This window comes from Pseudomassariella vexata (genome assembly GCF_002105095.1).
Source record: "Pseudomassariella vexata strain CBS 129021 chromosome Unknown BCR38scaffold_2, whole genome shotgun sequence".
NCBI lineage: Eukaryota > Fungi > Ascomycota > Sordariomycetes > Amphisphaeriales > Pseudomassariaceae > Pseudomassariella > Pseudomassariella vexata.
Window position 1 is genome coordinate 2,648,682 of NW_024467957.1, and position 17,982 is coordinate 2,666,663.

The following is a 17,982-nucleotide window of genomic DNA, read 5'->3' on the forward strand; positions in this document are numbered from 1 at the left end:
ATTGTTGCAATAGTTGACTCGACTATGGTATTGAACCAGTCTCTTTGTATTGCGAAGTGACCGCTCTTTTCATGACTCGTCGTCATTGTACTGTTCATGTCTGCTGCAGCACAGGCTGAAGTGGTTATGGCTTTGGCTGCTGGCACTAACCATTGACACGATTCAAGATAGACAAGCATGATCCGAGACCCTTGTTAAGGAGCTCCGTGGTTACTGCACGGACCGCCGGAACACGCGCCACTACCACGAAGGAAGCCCCGAACGGCTCATAGAGTGTTTATGGGAACTGCATTGGAAGCTTATTATCCCGACTGCGCTGCTTTCTTCGCTCTTTGGCCACATTGTCATATTGTCTAGCCTCCATAAGCTTATATCAGCTCTCCCACCCAATATTGCCTAGACTTGCATTTGTGGCGGTCGACCTCGACGACTCCATTGTTCATTGATCACACCTCGCTGTTTCCCTTCTTTGCGACCTAACCCCAAAGGCAATGCGACGATAATAGTACGCATGGTTGGCATTGTGTAAAGGGAAGAGTCGACACTATCGCGTTTTTGGCACTTTCCTTTCGTAACTCCCGCCCTCGTGGTGACTCCCTCGTACACTAAAACGATGGCGCCCTCCAACATCAAAGTTCCTCCGCAGGGCCCGTTGAAGTCGTCTCTACAAACTCCGACAACAGCACAATGGGCCACGACAACTCTGCGAGTTGGAGGCATGACGTGGGTCCCTCGCTCTGCGTTCGCGATACGGATTGCATGCGCTCTTGACTAACGGGCGACAGGTGTGGTGCTTGCACATCAGCAGTTGAAGCAGGCTTTAGGGGCGTCGACGGTGTGGGCAATGTGTCAGTGAGCTTGGTCATGGAACGAGCGGTGGTAATGCACGATCCTCAAAGGATATCCGCGGAGCAGATTCAGGAGACCATCGAAGATTGTGGGTTCGAAGCCGACGTTCTAGCGACCGATATACCGTCCCCCCTGCTCCGGAGTAATGAGAGTCTCTTCGACGCCGACAACGACGAACCGACGACTACGGTTACGACCATTGCTATTGAAGGTATGACATGCGGCGCTTGCACGTCTGCGGTGGAGGACGGTTTCGCGAACGTTCCGGGACTCAAACATTTCAGTATTTCGCTACTGTCAGAAAGAGCTATAATTGAGCACGATGTGGAACTGTTGCCCGTCGACAAAATAATCGAAATAATCGAGGGCCGAGGCTTCGATGCCACACTGGTGGACAGCGAAGAGCAGAAGCCTACGAAGAAAATGGCATTAGCACCTGGATCAAGACCATCAGTTGCGACCACGACAGTTGCGATCGAGGGTATGACATGTGGTGCCTGCACCTCAGCAGTCGAAGGTGGCTTCAACGGGCTCGACGGTATTCTGCGCTTTAACATAAGTCTTCTGGCCGAAAGAGCCGTCATTACGCATGACCTGGCCAAAGTACCTGCCGACAAGATTGCCGAAATCATTGTAGACCGAGGATTTGACGCCAAGATCTTATCTACCACAGTTGACACCGCGGAACATGGTTCGACTGCAACTGTGGCCCAGTTCAAAGTTTACGGCTGCGCAGGTGCGGCAGCCGCTAAAACAGTCGAAGATGCGCTATTGGCTCTGTCGGGCGTGGAATCTGCGAGACTGAGCCTCAGTACTTCAAGGCTCACAGTCACACATCATCCAAATATCATCGGCTTGCGCGCTCTTGTCGATGCTGTTGAAGCCGCGGGCTACAATGCGCTGGTTGCCGACAACGATGACAATGATGCTCAGCTTGAATCCCTCGCAAAAACAAGAGAAATTCAAGAATGGCGCAGGGCCTTCAAAGTTTCTGTGACTTTTGCGATCCCAGTGTTTTTCATTGGCATGATCTTTCCTATGGTCATCCCTGTTTTAGACTTCGGCGGCTGGGAAATCTTCGATGGTCTCTTCCTCGGCGACATCATTTGTTTGGTTCTCACGATACCCATTCAATTTGGCATTGGCAAACGGTTCTATGTGTCAGCCTATAAGTCTGTCAAGCATGGCTCGCCCACCATGGATGTCTTGGTGGTACTTGGCACATCTGCTGCCTTCTTCTTCAGCATCGCAGCCATGGTTGTGTCCGTTTGCTTCCCTCCTCACACTCGACCTAGCACGATTTTCGACACAAGCACTATGCTCATCACCTTTATTACATTCGGTCGTTTCCTGGAGAACCGTGCGAAGGGACAAACTTCCAAGGCCCTATCCAGGCTCATGTCTCTCGCGCCGTCTATGGCAACAATTTACGTCGACCCCATCGCTGCTGAGAAATTAGCCGAAGGATGGGACGCTGTCGTCCAGTCAGAAGAACCGAAGACTCCAATCCGTGAAGGCAACGCGGCCGAGGAGAAAGTTATCCCCACCGAACTCATTCAAGTTGGCGACATTGTCGTTATGCGACCCGGCGACAAGATCCCTGCTGACGGCGTCATCGTCCGCGGTGAGACATATGTGGACGAAAGCATGGTGACAGGCGAGGCCATCCCCGTTCAAAAGAAAAAGGGCACCAATGTCATTGGTGGCACAGTCAACGGTCATGGGCGAATCGACTTCCGTGTGACGCGAGCCGGCCGCGACACGCAGCTCAGCCAGATTGTGAAGCTTGTCCAGGATGCACAAACCACCAGAGCCCCAATCCAGAGGCTGGCGGACAAACTGGCTGGTATGTTTGTACCTATGATTCTCTCTCTCGGCCTCCTGACCTTCGTCTTTTGGATGGTCCTCAGCCACGTCTTGACGAATCCCCCAAAGATCTTTTTGGAAGATGCGAGCGGTGGTAGGCTTTTTGTTTGCGTCAAGCTGTGCATTTCTGTCATAGTATTTGCATGCCCGTGTGCGCTGGGCTTAGCCACTCCTACGGCTGTCATGGTAGGTACCGGCGTGGGAGCGGAGAACGGAATCCTCGTCAAGGGGGGCGCTGCTCTGGAAACCACGACTAAGGTCACACAAGTAGTCTTAGACAAGACGGGAACCATCACTTACGGCAAGATGATAGTCGCAACTGCGAATATTACTCCTTCATGGCAAGACAGCGAATTGGCCCGACGACTTTGGTGGACCGTTGTTGGACTGGCTGAGATGGGCAGCGAGCACCCCGTGGGCAAAGCCGTTTTGAATGCTGCACGGGTGGAACTTAACGTAGACGAAGAAGGTGCCATTGATGGAAGCATCGGTGACTTCACTGCAGCCGTGGGCCGAGGTATCAGCGCAATCGTTGAGCCCCAGACCGGTACGTTGCGAACGCGCTATACCGTATTGGTTGGCAACGTCCGCTTCCTCCGCGAGAACGATGTCGATGTGCCTGCGGAAGCAATTGAGGCCTCGGAACAGATCAACTCGAAAGCGAACAAGTCCCAGTCCAAGTTGTCCTTTGCCGGTACTACCAACATCTTCATCGCCATCGACGGCACGTACGCTGGTCATCTTTGTCTTTCGGATACCATAAAGGAAGGAGCTGCACCAACGATTTCCGTGCTTCACCGGATGGGCATCAGGACTGCTATTGTGACGGGTGACCAACGCTCTACGGCTTTGGCTGTCGCGTCGCTGGTGGGTATTCCTGCCGAAGATGTATACGCTGGTGTCTCCCCAGACCAAAAACAAGCCATCATTCGGCAACTCCAGGACGAGGGCCAATGTGTCGCCATGGTGGGTGATGGTATCAACGACTCCCCCGCCCTGGCCACAGCCGACGTGGGCATCGCCATGTCGAGCGGCACAGACGTCGCCATGGAAGCCGCCGACGTGGTCCTAATGCGTCCCAACGACCTGATGGACATTCCCGCTGCCCTCCACCTCGCCCGCACCATTTTCATCCGTATCAAGCTCAACCTCGCATGGGCCTGTCTCTACAACATCGTCGGGCTCCCCTTCGCCATGGGCGTCTTCTTGCCATTCGGCTGGCATCTGCACCCCATGGCCGCGGGTGCCGCCATGGCATGCAGCAGTGTCAGTGTTGTGGTTAGCTCGCTTCTGCTTAAGTTCTGGACGCGACCCCAGTGGATGGACGAGGCGCTGTTGGCAAATCAGGGCGGACTTAAGAAGATGGGCCGTGGATGGGGTTTGGACGGTGTGGTTACGAAGATTCAGGACGCTGCTGCTGCGGTGTTGGGGCGGAAGGCTGGGAAGGATGAGGGGTATGTCCCGTTGGATAACTTGGAGAGGAGTGAGGTGTAACTTCACCTACCGCACTTGATAACAATGGCGGAAGTATTATGGGGGTGTTTTTTGGTTTTGCTTTTTTGCATATATCTCAGTGTATGGTGGCATTCCTTCTAGAGGCGAATGGGTGTTCGTGGAATCGGATCAGAGCAGGCGAGTGTACATGCGGAGATGGTCTGTTAGGGCTGGGAAGGGGTTTCTGTATATATTGGATGAAGATGGTCTATGAAACTACTAAAATATCGTTTCCCACGCTACCCACTTTTTCTGGATTGAATTATAGAGTGGAATCAACTGACTTGCAAGAACCAAGATCTGAGACCAGGCAATTGAACTAATTGATAGCATACTTTGCAAACGAGTAAATACCATGCATTGCTCAAGATGATCACTTCGACGAGGACTTGTAGGAACCAATACATGGAATACAAAGGATGGTGTGACGATGAAGTTGAAATCTGATATATTGTTGAGTCACACTCCAAGCCTCGTTGTAGCTGATACGAACTATGAAACTTAGCTGAAGGGATGAGGCAGGCTCACCTCTAGTCCTAAGGCCCGGTTAGCCGTATTCCTCGTTGGAATCTTACATCTTTCTCCCCATTGTCGTTGCCTTGATCCCCTATCGGACTTACGCCGAGTCACAGTTGCGATTGTCATATTTCAAAACAACCCGACGCTACTCAGTGAGGCTATTGACAAATCACGACGACCTAATACTGGGAAATACAGTACCAAACGTAACTATGCCATCCGCCTTCCTCCTCTGCCTGGACGGCATCCCCTGCCAGCTCAATAGTTGCATTAGCGTCTTTTGCCCTTGCAGCACATCCTATCTACCTCACTGGTCCCTCGCCGCACGAAGACAGCGCGGACGACTTTTAGTCCACCTGATCTTGTCACTTCCGCCTCTGCTTTACCATAATCCGAAGCAGAAGCAGCAGGAAACGAAGAAACAAAGAAATTGAAAGTAGATGATGACAATGACTCCATCATCCCATCCCATGTCCACACTGCCGTTGTATCTCAAATTGGTGACTTCACCATAGTCCGCGAACGCGTCTACTCTCTCCCCATCCCTGTCCCGGAGCTGAGGGTGAGCTCGTATCTTCCTCCTTCTCTGGCGGTGGCCCGAAACGGGAACTCGAACTTCTGCTAGAGAAGTACATCCAAAAGACTATGCAAGCTTTCTCCTAGTCACTGCAAGTGATGGTGATGAGGCGGATGATCAAAGATCCCAAGGCGAAAAGGACCTTAAAATGCGGTGTGTTTGGAACGGTGTCGGTTCGAGTTGGGGAGGGGGCTCGTGGGGTTTATGCTGTTATTTCGAGGTATGGAGACGAGAAAGGTGAAAGGAAGAAGGTAATGTCGAGTTTAAGGTTGGCATCGCCAGAAGGGTGGGACAGACCGGTTTTGTATAGGGGGTTGCGGGTTGGAGTAGAGAGGATTGAGGACGTTGATGGACTAGGAAAGAGGTAAGGGAGAGGGGAGATGATCAGGTTGGTGAATTAGATGGTTATGTGGAGATCCAAGAGGGAGAAGAGAACGTTATTGGAAGGATGGGTTGGGAGTGGGTGCATAGGGTTATGGTGAAGTGATTGATTGTTAGGGGGATGGGGGCTGTAGTGTTGGATGGAAAGGAGAAGGAGATAGTTGGACATACTCTCGGCTCTATATTCATCTTATCCCCTCATATCCTCCGTAGTAAGCTCGTATATATTGAAATATCGAGGAGAAGAAGCAAACATAGGCAACTTCCCATGGTATTAAGAATACACAGAAGACACGTGAATAAAAATAAAGTACTTGCTTGTTAACTGCTGCCAACTACGAAAGTAGCCTTCTTGGTGCCTGGAGCAGTCTGCTGGAAATATTCCCCCCCTTTTCCCCCTTTTCAATTTCTTTTCCCAAATGCTCTTTCCGTGTCTGCTTCACCTCATATTTTCCTACTAGTAACTTCCCAGGTAGTACAACTCTCATAGATAGAACATCACGATTCTTACCTACCTGTACCACCATACTTCACCAACAACCTACCTACTGGTGACAGCCTGAACGCATTCTCACTTGTCCCTAATCGGGTGTGGAGTCTTCTCTCTCACCAGTGGCAACTTCCTTTCCAAAGACCCCCATCTCTACTTCTGTTCTCGCTTTTCAGGCCTCCAGTAGCTTTAAACTGGTACTTCCCCGGAGCTTCTTCTCGAGGGGTTATTTTGCGCGCTCATCAATGATTAAAATATCTTGGCCAATATTCCTTTTGGCGAGTATTGACCCATATTCAGTCCATTACATTACTCATGGCCATCACGCTTTCTACCTTGACGCCAAAAACAGTATAGTTTAGTATTTCACAAATATCGACCGAAAGTTGGGCTCGTAACCGTTGGCAAATAATAATCCAGGAGGGGGTCCATTGCTTGACTCCCTTTGCCTTGTTGAATTCCAACTACAAGGTGTGGCTCTTATCTCTCTCCCAGATGGACGTGTATCAAAGAGACATGGAAGTACTCAATTGGGAAACTTACTTGAAGGAATTGAGTCTGTTGGTGAAGTGCGTCATGCTTAACACGGAACCCAGAAATGAGCTGTCAATTCTGATGGGCTTCTTCGTGGTGGGCCTGGTCCTGAAAAGTGCTGGATTCGGTTGAAAGACTGTTGGATAAATTACCGTAAGCTTGCTTTTGAGGTCTTTAGGCAAGCCAAGCGTCACATCTACTAGCTCTGCTCAGACCTGATTGGATGTGGCTACTGACGTGGCGACTAGGACAATTTGGAAGCAGTTAAGGAATCAATCCCAGCTCCGGTCGTAGCAGTAGAGCGTAAATCATTATGGAACCTTAATCCGTCCCCAGGATGCTTTCCCCAAACGCTTCCGAGAAATCCCACATCCCCCAAACATCGTGCCCCCCAAGTCATTGGTATTTCTTTCTCTCGTAATCATATTCGAAAGCACACCGCAACATCCCTTACGACTTCCTTTACCCATACCCCCCTATTTTCTCCATTACACGAAACCCAAACCCCCTATTCCCCATCTTCCTCTCTCCATAATCCTCTCACCTCCCCCTTGCTACCACCTAATCCCCTGCTCAACCTCCTCAAAGACCCACCTCCCCGTCCCACCCGAAATCCTCATTAATGCCCCCGTTGTCTCTAGCATCGCCGGCGCACTTGCCCTATGCCTCCAATTTCCCCGCGGCAGCTGTAACAAGTTCCAGGCCACCGACCCCGCCGCTTCAAGCCGCTCCGTTTGCAGCAGCACCACGGCAGCTATATCCAAGGACCCGACGTCTTTGGGCTCGGTGTTCAGGTCGGGGAATACCCTGTTAAAGTGAATCCTAGACAGTGATGAGTTGTCTGAGCAGCGCCTTGGCGTCCGACTAGCAGCTCTACCCGATGAGTGTTTTGGCGAGGAGATGGTGACGGTACTACGACACACTGGGTTTTGTGTCCAGAGATTTCGGTTCATCGCCGAAGGATTGCGCGGCGATGCGGGTTCGGAGGATGGATTCTAGCTGAGCGAACCTTTGCTGGCGGGCTAGATGGGGGTCGAGGAGAATGGCCTCTAGGGACTTTGCTAAATATGTCAAGAAACCCCTTGAGGCGCCTTGCAACCGGTTCGGTCCCAAAAGAGGGCCGGGAAGTTGGATTGTGCTCGGTTTGAGCTGTGGTAGATGTTTAGGATGACATTATGATGGATGTTGGCGTTGGGATGGTAGAATCAAATATGACCAATGCTATATCGTTGCAGGATGGCTATCTGTTGAAAATTGGATTCCGAGCAGAAGTGTTTGAGCATGGAAGTGTTCGTGGTCTCCCAAAAGGATTTGTGTTAAGCGTGTGTGGCTTCCACACGCCAATGGAATATTTGAGTCGGTCACACTTAACCATTTTCAATTAGCAAAGTAGTTGTGACGTTTGACTTCCAAGCTTGGAAGTCGTGTTTCTCAAATGATAGATAGCACATCAAAGGGCAAGCAAGCGCGCGTGCGGTTTTCAGTCCTTGACGGATGGCAGGAGCAGTTGCTGCTCTCCAATTACTTCCACAGCCTGCTCCTTACCCTGATACAGGTACCGCACATGGAGAGCCTTGGCGGAGGTAGGAACCGGATCCCAAAATCCCAACAGCTGGCTTTTGTCCACGCCTTCTGGAATAAGAAGCTCGCCATTATCGACAAGGGCCGCCACAGCAATTGTCACATCGGCGACTTCCTCGGCGCCCCACGCATTGCTCTCATCCGCCGCTTTAACACCATACTTGGCATTGAGGATGACGAGTCCACCCCTGGCAAGCTCAGACTTCTGCTGCTTTTCGACATTGGCCGCCAGGAGCATGTTCACCTCGTCTGCTTCAGCGCGTTTGCTTTTGAGGTCTTTCCGCCAGTCACGTCGCTTGGCGTTGTTTCGGCGCCGGCGATATCCAGCGTACTCCCAGGCTGCGAACCCAACGAAAGGGACCAAAGTGGTCCAGAAGAGAAGCTGGGCGTTGAGGGTAGCCCGCGAGCGCATCAAGAAAGGCAAGCTGATACGCTGCCCGAGTCGCGACCAGTAGACCGAGAGGTGCAGGCTGTTAGTGCTCAGTCCGACTTCAAAGCCAACCTTGGAGAAGCGCCCGATTCTTTTGAGACACCTCAATGCCATGAAAGTGGTCCAAAGGGAGTTCGAGGCCAGCTCGGCTTCAAGGCGAACCCCACGACCACTCGTACGATTTGCGCCTGGCGAAGCACATGTCGGGCCGTTTCCCACAAATTTGGATGATGGCACATTCACGTCAAGGCCGTACCTGATGGATGAACCGACATAACCAACTTCACCTGTTGTAGAAACTGTCCATGAGCCCCCGCCGTCGTGTTCCATGCCCCATTCTAGACTGCGAAGGCCACGTTCGGTAGCGCGATCCGAAATGCATGTGGCAGAGGGTTTAAACGAACCCCCCATCTTGTAAGCGACTTCTATTTTTGGAGCAATGCGCAGCGGGATGTCCAGGCTAAGGAATTGCTGTTTCATCCTAGTGAACTGGGTGAAGGCACTGCATGTCAAGTCCGCTTGCGACGTCCAATCCCCGCTGTCAAGATTGCACATGAGTAAGCCGCCTGCTGTTGGCCGCTGCAGGTTTGCGCCAATCCTTGGAAAGTGGTTGTTCCATGGTGCGGTTTTGGCGGCGATTTGTATGGAGCTTGGCGTGGTGTCGCACGGTATTAAGACTTGTGTAGACATGCGAGTAGCTAGAGCCGGACTTGGAATGATATCTGATTCCAGCTCGACGATAGCACCCCTTGACCCCCTTGACGACGTGTCCAAGCTTAGTTTGTTTCTGCTGCTCCCGTGTTTCATTTTCCCATGTTTGGTTGGGCCAGATGGGGGCAGCTGATGTTGGAACTTAACGCTAAGCAAAGGATGTATGCGGCCATCGAGAAGCTGTAAAACCCGGTCCCTAGGAATCTCCGTCGCCAGGGTTGGCTGATAAGGATCCGCCAAAACATCTACGGGTATCGACATGAGATCTTGTAGTAGCCCATATATGGAGGCTCTAATGGTCAGAAGCGGGCCATAATATGTTACTAAGGACGGTTTAATTTGCCCGTTTATGCAGTCTGGTTGATCTGGCGAGACAGACGGCGGATCCCTCGGGGTCGCCCGTGTCATCCAATTCCGAATTGTGTGGAACGCATGGTCCAAAGGCCCCCCCAAGATGGACAATGGTATCGAAAAGGACTGGCCCATGGCGAAGTCGACAGGCTCAAGTTGGTGTCGATGCCCTACATTGGGCAGACCGGACGGTCCCTCGCCGAACCTAACGCTGAGTTCTAACCCATCATGATCTTCTGCCGCGTTCGGATGCAGGAGATGATGCCTTAATAGTTCGGCATGCCAAAGGCGGTAGTCTTGATCCTGAGTCTCGAGGGATGATGATTGGTCTGCCCCATTGGCGCTGTCGAGGTCATACTGCAATCGTCTGCAGGGATCAATGAGCGTCTCAAAGGCAGTCTGGACGGTAGTAAAGTAGACATCGGCAGCAGCGCGGACTTTTCGCGGATGCGAGTCGGGATAGAGCAGGACGAAGAGACGGTGATAGGCGCGGCGTATGGAATGAGCCGACGAATTTCGGGGTAGGCACAAGAGTTCGTACAAATCCCGGCCCCGAGACGCCGCGTGCAGAGCTAACATGTCCTCGTCCTCGGCATCCTCGACGTCTTGGTCGCCCATGGCCTCAGAAGCGATAGTGGATCGACCGAGTGTGGACGATGTGTCGTCATAGTCGAATTCATACTCGCGACGCGTGGCAGCAAATTGTTCGTTGAGAGAGAATCGCGATGTCGATGATCGCAGTCCCGTGGAACCGTAGCCCGGCTGCAGGAAGTCATCGTTGTAGACGGTAGATGACCTGGCCGAAGAGTTCCTTGAACTCCCTCCTTCACGGAGCCGCCGAGTCCTGGTGCTACCATTCCTGATAGAATTCCCTGCCGAGGCGTCCGCCATAGCTTGTGGTGGGTTTAGCCCTATGCAAGCATTGGATGTCAGAACTGCCACTGAACGGTAGCTTTAGCCTCTCGGCTCGGCGTGTGCGACCTATCGATTTTTTTCAGGGTAGAGATCAACGAGATCAGCAAGATGCACAGATACAAATATGGCAATTTTTCCGCAAACGTCGAAACGATACCGATGCTTCCGTGACTGATGATGGTCAATGTGGTCAAACACAAGGGAGGCGCCGCGCCGCGTTCCCCTTTTTCATTGCCCCTCATCAACAGTCGCATGCGGCAACTGGGCCAAGTTGTGAATTAATGAGTACCTTGCTTGCCATATGAGTGGCAGGGATGGCGATTCCTCTCAACCAACCAGACCATCACGCGCACCCATTTTGACACGGTCATACGACAAGCGGGTATACTTTATCTTGAACTGTCGAGATGTTGCGCTGGCAGGTTCGTAAATTGGAGTGGTGATGCCCAAAGAACCCCGCCCTTGGCATAGCCATCGTTGCGGTCCAACTTGGTGGGGGGGAAAAGCGTGTGGATAGAAGTGACAGGACCAATGGTGCTGACGCCGAGGAATGCTTAACCTTGACAGCGAGGAGAAGACCCCACATAAAGGTAAGGGCTCAACCGTGACGCGGGGACGATGGTTGGATGGTACGCTGCCTCAAAGAGAATACCTGCAGGCGTCTAGGACTCTCCGATGAACATACCAAGATCGGATCCAGTTGCAGCTCGTGAATAATGAATTGGCGGTCGGCAAACCTGTGCCGATGTGATGCCATACTCCGTATTGGTAGGGCTGATGAATGGTATTGCATGATTGGTCTTTTCAAGATAACCGACGATCCGATCGGGGCGGCCGTATCGCCGTCCGGTTCCTCGCAAAAACCCACTGTGGGCATGGCAGTGAAGAAAATGACAGAGTCATATAACCCACTCACCTTGTCGTAGATAAAAATACACTGATCCTCGTGAGCTACGAGTGATTCCCGTCCAGGTTGATTCGTAGACGAAAGCTAGGTTGAAATTTGGGAAGGAAACCAACCGGACGGTTCTCGGGAATAATGCTCTCTAATAGGCGGGTCTAAGTCGGGTGGCTTGGTCGCTGCGAAACCGCCGCAGCGAAACCGCCGCAATGGCGGCACCTTCCTTGACTTTCTCAACACTAACGCTATAAGCTGCGCTCCAAGTCTCTGGCGCTCAACAAGCCTTCAAGCCGTGCGTCACAATGCCTCAATTTTCATCGTCTGCACACCTATTGGTCCACCAAGTCCTGCCGCATCTAGTGACCGATGCGGTCCAAGTAATGCAAGTGTAGTGTAGTACCCCATTACAAGGTCCATCGCAAAGCAGCCAGCGATGAAAAGCTTGGATCTCGGGAGAATGCATCAGAACTAGGTCTTGCATGGCTCGTTCAGGGATCCGGGAGCTGGGTGGTCCAAGTTTAGCAGCCTGCGCCCGCTACTTTCAGCCCTGAAGGATCAACATCACCATATCGAAACGATGTTATACCTAGGTAATGTTTCCCTCATCGATCAGAAACCCACATTCTCAACAGTCGGTATACGGTAAGTCAATCCATCTGCTTGCTTGTTGGTCTCGAAACGAGCAGACCGCCTCGAGTTCGATCGGCATCTCCAATCTTACACATGGTAACTCACTCCCCGATATCAGTTGATGACAGCTCACCCATATATCTCCGGTAGTTACACCTTGCCTCGCCACCACACGACTTATGTTCTCTGCCAGGAACGAATCATTTTTCTCAATTCGCCATTCCTATTTTTGATCGGGAGCAATTTTTGGCAGTGCTATACCCAGTGGAACGATAGCCATGCCAATCGTGACTTGTTCTCCTCAGAGTGCGGGCGCCGGCGAAGAGCCATCTGGCGCCCACGCGACAGAAAAGGCGCCTCAGGCATGTTACTCATGCAGAAAACAGGCATGTTCAGTCCTGTGTTTAGTTTCAGTTGCTATCCAAGGTTGCTTTAGTCAACACTGTTCTAATCCAGCCGTTTATACAACAGAAGCGCAAGTGCGATAAAGCCATCCCAGCCTGCAGTCTTTGCTCGCGAATGGCACGCCGTTGCGATTATTCGGAGACCCAGCCGCCCCCAACGGCCGAGGATATCATAGGGCTGCAGTTGAAGCTGGTTGAACTGGAGAACCGACTAGACTACACCGGTGCGGCGGCTGCCGCTGAGGCCACTCTGCCCGTGTCGCATACCCCACAGTTGCTATCGCGAGAATCGCTGTGGCAGAGCTGCCCGAGTACTTTCCCTTCCGCCTTCTTTCTCGACTCTCGTGTGTACCAATGGAGTGGCCTTATGTTACCCAAGCCTACGTCTGATATACCTCATGTAAGTCTCCGCTTCAGTCTCCTACCACATTCGCCCAACCCACGGAACTTGGCAGCCCCTATTTTGGGCGACGGGTCCACCCGTTCCACCACACACGCTGCTATGTAATGTGGCATTATAAAGCATCGCTACTGTACATAACGATGGAATCCTTCACGGTTCCCGATGGTAACATTGCCAGCCGCTGACATAGATGTCCTTGACAGGATGTGTTATCGTGTATTGGCAGCGCAGAGGAGATCGAGCAGACGGTATCAGACTACTTTGGCGACATCCATCCGTGGTTTCCCATGACGTCACGAAAGCTCGTGACAATAGTCTTTCCATCATGGGAGGCGGGCAGCGACGTGGCACTACTACTCTTGACCATGAAACTAATCACCTCGCAACCACAAGACGGCTTCACGGCCGCAGAAAATTTTCTTTACACAGCATCGAAAAGCTTCGCCGCCCTATTGGAGGCCACAGGGACTACTTCGCTGCATTACCTCCAGGGTTTGATACTTATAGCCTTATATGAGTATGGGCAGGGAATCTACCCACCCGCATGGATGACAGTCGGACAGTGTGTACGTTATGCCGAGTTTCTTGGACTGCCATCATATAAAGACACCAATGCCGCATTGGGACCATTTGTACGCAATCCTTCGATCACATCCCTATGAAAACTCACCAGTCAAGTTGACTCCTTTTCAGGCAACATGGGCCGAGTCCGAAGAACGCCGCCGAGTCTGGTGGGCTGTCTACATCCTCGACAAACTCGTCTCTCTGGGCTCCTGCAAACGCCCCATGTGTCCCGAACCTTTACCCACCGACCTAACCCCCACCGATGACAGGGTCTGGGACAGCGGTGAGCCGGCCGACTCCATGCAAACCACCGTAGCCTCCGCGGCTGTCAAACCTCAATCGCCCTTTGCACGCCTCTGTCAGTCGGCACTGCTCGTGTCTCGGGTACTGCATCATCACGCAGTAACAGAACGTCACAGACTCAGCGGCGAGCATGTCGACTACAACGAGTTCGCCACTCTAACCGATACAACCCAAAACCTGCACGAAACTCTCGAGGCGGACTTCAGGGCCTGTCCAGCGTCCTACTTCAGCCTGTTGCCCGCGCGCTGCGTCGCCTTCTCCGCCTCGCTCAACGTACATGCCAACTACGCCTATGGCGACTGGCTGAACTGCCAACTCACCACCACCGGTCCTTGGACCGACCAAGAGCTAACCGTCAAACTAACCGCCCAAAAAAACCTGCAGAAAATTGCCGCTCACGTGCGCGACTTCGCATCCAATCTCTTTGCCCTACTGGCGCAGGACGAAGACGTCGTCAAGACGCCGCCCATGGTGCTGGATGCCGTGTACGCGGCGGCGGTCACGTTTCTTGACATGTGGAAGGAGAGCGGGGGTGGGGACGTCGTGGCGGAGGGGAGTCTGGAGACGCTGAGGAAGTGCTTGATTAGGCTGAGTGGGCGGTGGAGGAGGGGAAGAGAGTTGCTGGGGATCTTGGAGACGAGGAAGATGGGGTATGGTTTGGGTGACTTAGGGGGAGTAGTTAGCGGGTGTGGGAGCGGCAGTGGGATTCCTTTGGCTATTCCGTCTATGGGGGTGTAAGGTATAATCTGGGTGACTTGTGGGGAGGTAGCGGGAGCGGGAGAGGAATCCCACCGGTCTTTTCGTCTACGCGAGGGTGAGGTGAACGAAGTTCTGGTGAATTTTAGGAATTGGAGTTTCGTGGTGTTGGAATCGAGAAATTTCGGGGTATACATCATCTTTTATCCTTCTGGGGCGAGGAAACAAGGGGGGCGGGGTTACATTGTATATTGTAATTCGGACCGGAATATTAAGGCCCGGTCACTAAAGACCTAGACGGTTACAATGTCTAAAGCACATCTTACATGGGCTGGAAATAGACCAATCAGCGGTCGTAGGTACGTGACACACCTGCAGTCCAATAAGGCGAGGGACACACGTCATTTAGGCAGCTTCGGGATTTTGCCAGCAGTTGGCCTTCTCTGTACTCAAACACTTCAGTCCTTCTTCGCCTTCTATCTTGAAGTCAACAGGATGGAGCCAATCACACTCATGACAACGGCGGGCATCGTGGCCAACATCATTATCGCGCTGAGTAATACTATCAATGTAGTGGCAGAAATGCGAAGCCAGTGGCAGGATGCCGATCTCATGGTCCTGGTCCTTGAGAGTCAGCTCGCGGCACTTAGGATGGCCTTGAGCAAAACCAAGGAATGGACCGAGTCGCATTTCGACGATCCGCACCATCAGCTAATCATGGATCTCGACCGCTGCATCGCTTGTTGTCGACTGCTAATTACCAAACTTGACGCCGACATATCGCAATTGAAAGTCCAGACGGTGGACACGCGGAGCAAATTTAAGCTACTGTTGAAGTCAAAGGATTTCAAGAACACGCAGCGTATGATTGATCAGCAGACGAACGCCCTGACGCTACTGCTCACGGCGTGTAATACGTACGCCTGTCACCTTGTTGCCTTGCCACATTGTTGTTCATTTTCGATGCGATGCTGACTGCAACTGCATTCAGAACCATGATCGCACAACAGAAGGGCCTGCTTGAGAAGCCGGAGACACGGCGCCTGCTCGACGCCATAGAGGACGACACTTCTTCATTATTCGTACACCGAGACGTGGAATCAATGCGCACCTTGTCCATCACACCATCTATCAGCTCATCGGTAAAATCTCTGAGATTCGGGTTTGACAAGCAACTCTTCATTTCCAAGATATACGAAAAATGGATCCGAGGGTCTATAAAGAAGAGCCTCCGGGAACAGCAGCCGCCGCGCGAGGACCTGTTTGTTGAACCGATGGATAAGTTCAAGGCCGATGACAGGGCATTAGTCGAAACCAGGGAAAAGTTCAAGGCCGATGATAGAGCCTTGTTCGAAACCAGGGAAAAGTTCAAGGCCGATGATAGAGCCTTGGTCGAAACCATGGAAAAGTTCAAAGTGGATGAGGTCGAAACCGTGGAAAAGTTCAAGGCCGATGACAGTGCGTTCGTTGAAACAAAAGAAAAATTTAAGGCCGACGACAGCGCATTTGCAGAAACACTGGAAAAGTTCAAGGCCGATCACGTCTGCGAGGACCCTTTTTCTATTATGGGTACAAGCAGCAGCACAGGCAGCCACACTCGGACTCGTACCGACTCCATGTCACCCAAGGAGAGATTGAAGCAACTGCGATTCATGGCGCCGACTAAGAAGAGCGACTCGCTGAACAAGAAATCTCTCTCCATCGATCGTTCCATACGAGATGAAGCCAAAAGGAAACCACGCGAGTTCCAGGCTCTGGTGCTTGGATCCGAATCCAGACTGGACATTCTGGCGGCCGCAAAACTCAAGGGCGGAAAGTCATACACGAGCGACGAGTTAAATAGCTACAAACGTCTGGTGATCAAGATTTTGACGGAATGCGCACGTGCTATTGTACAAGAAATCCGGCGCCTCAAGATCGATCCAGAGGCAAAGTACTTTTGGCGATACGTTGAGTTAATAGATGGCTACTGCAATGGTCTCGAGTTGTCCACGAAGACATACTGGGAACTGGATCCCGCGTTCGTCAACGCACTTGAGTCCATCCTACAAAATCCGCGTGTCTCGGGGCTATTGGAACCGTCTGGAGAGAGCGCTCTTCCCAGCTCAGCCGAATAGTTCGTTATTTTACCTTAAGCAACACAGCCGTCTAACAACCAACGACACCAACTAACCAAGCAATAGTTTCTTTGCCGAGATCTCAAGAATCTCATCATTCGATTACATGCCAACAGAGATGGACATTATTCAAGCGACGAGCTCATCCACGGGAATATACGATACCAGGCTCCGGGTAAACGATCTCAGCATCCATCTTTTCGACATTGGCGGCCTAAGCGGCAAGATAAAGAAGTGGATTCATCATTTTGACGCTGCCAAATTTATCATATTTGTCGTTGACCTGGACCAGTACAATCAGGGAAGCCGAATGGCGGAAAACATGCGGTTATTCGAGACCATGGTAAACTCCAAGTGGTTCATCAAGGGATCCATCATCCTGCTCCTGAACAAAACGGCCACCTGTAGGAATAAGCTACAGACGAGCCCTCTGGCCGACTATTTCCTGGACTATACTGGCGGCAGAGATATCCGCAAGGCCGCCGATTACATCCTAGGGCGGTTCTACAATCTCAACCGGGAAGGCGTGCCAGTTTATCCCTGCGTGGCGGAGAATAGCGACGTGTCGACGCTGGGGTGTGTCCTTGCGACTATGAAGGAAGCACTACTAAATGAATATCTGCGGGATACGACAAGGATATTTTAATGAGGATTTCAGGAAGCCTAAGGTGTTTGTTGTGCAATCAGTACAAACACAAACACATATATCCTTGCTCACGAGTGGTCGAGCTGGTTTATAGCAGGTGAGATTCGCGTTCCTGTCGGTACGAGCAGGTCTGGGCTGATACATGTATCCCAATAGTCTACGCACAGTGGTAGCTTTCGTGTTTGAAAAAACTCGCATGCCCGTTGGGTGTGCCCAAGTAGCGCACGAGCGCATGACCGTCTGCTTTTGGGCCTGTCTGTCCTGAGCTTGAGGTCAGAAATTAGACGCTATGGAAGCACCACAAGCCAGCTATTTATCTATTTGAGCGTGCTTAAACGAGGCCGATTAAAAAAAAAGGAACGGCAGTCAAGAACTGTTCCAACAGATTTGCCACAGTCCTTGAAAATTCTGCCTGCGATCTTGGGGATTGGTTGCCCGCAAAACCTTTTATCGAGCCTCGTGAGGAACAGAGGTTCTTACGGGAAAACATTGTTGGCGGCAACCAGGTCACTGTAGGTTGGGACGTTGGGACATGATATCCGATGACTACTTAAGTACGTAGGATGATGACTGCCGTTGCGGTTGGGGTCTAAGTACCTAGCGAAAGCATTTGCAAAAAT

The 17,982-nt window shown here is 51.8% G+C and overlaps 4 protein-coding genes across 4 annotated transcripts; 3 read left to right on the plus strand and 1 right to left on the minus strand.

The window, feature by feature from the left end:
- Positions 1-613: 613 nt before the first annotated feature.
- BCR38DRAFT_332687 (E1-E2 ATPase-domain-containing protein) lies at positions 614-4,209 on the plus strand (the record flags this gene model as incomplete). Its single annotated transcript, XM_040855173.1, has 2 exons — positions 614-723; positions 786-4,209. The coding sequence occupies 2 exons, from the start codon at positions 614-616 to the stop codon at positions 4,207-4,209; spliced, it is 3,534 nt and encodes a 1,177-aa protein (XP_040720178.1).
- Positions 4,210-8,190: 3,981 nt separating this feature from the next.
- Positions 8,191-10,674, minus strand: BCR38DRAFT_332747 (uncharacterized protein; the record flags this gene model as incomplete). The annotated part of the gene is made up of 1 exon (XM_040855180.1): positions 8,191-10,674. The coding sequence occupies one exon, from the start codon at positions 10,672-10,674 to the stop codon at positions 8,191-8,193; it is 2,484 nt and encodes an 827-aa protein (XP_040720179.1).
- A 1,620-nt stretch (positions 10,675-12,294) lies between these two features.
- Positions 12,295-14,945, plus strand: BCR38DRAFT_102607 (fungal-specific transcription factor domain-containing protein). Its single transcript, XM_040853307.1, has 4 exons — positions 12,295-12,615; positions 12,701-13,033; positions 13,240-13,668; positions 13,715-14,945. Exons 1-4 carry the CDS (start codon positions 12,508-12,510, stop codon positions 14,639-14,641), a joined length of 1,797 nt encoding a protein of 598 aa, XP_040720180.1. The 5' UTR covers positions 12,295-12,507; the 3' UTR covers positions 14,642-14,945.
- Positions 14,946-16,251: 1,306 nt separating this feature from the next.
- On the plus strand, positions 16,252-17,362 carry BCR38DRAFT_332496 (guanine nucleotide-binding protein alpha-3 subunit; the record flags this gene model as incomplete). Its single annotated transcript, XM_040855153.1, has 2 exons — positions 16,252-16,715; positions 16,783-17,362. 2 exons carry the CDS (start codon positions 16,252-16,254, stop codon positions 17,360-17,362), a joined length of 1,044 nt encoding a protein of 347 aa, XP_040720181.1.
- Positions 17,363-17,982: the final 620 nt, after the last annotated feature.

Excerpts from the sequence above, each read along its gene's own strand:
- BCR38DRAFT_102607 (XM_040853307.1), top strand. The coding sequence starts at position 12,508 with ATGCCAATCGTGACTTGTTCTCCTCAGAGTGCGGGCGCCGGCGAAGAG. Across the intron at positions 13,034-13,239 it reads CTACGTCTGATATACCTCAT|GATGTGTTATCGTGTATTGG; the intron begins GTAAGTCTCCGC and ends TGTCCTTGACAG. Across the intron at positions 13,669-13,714 it reads ATGCCGCATTGGGACCATTT|TTGACTCCTTTTCAGGCAAC; the intron begins GTACGCAATCCT and ends TCACCAGTCAAG.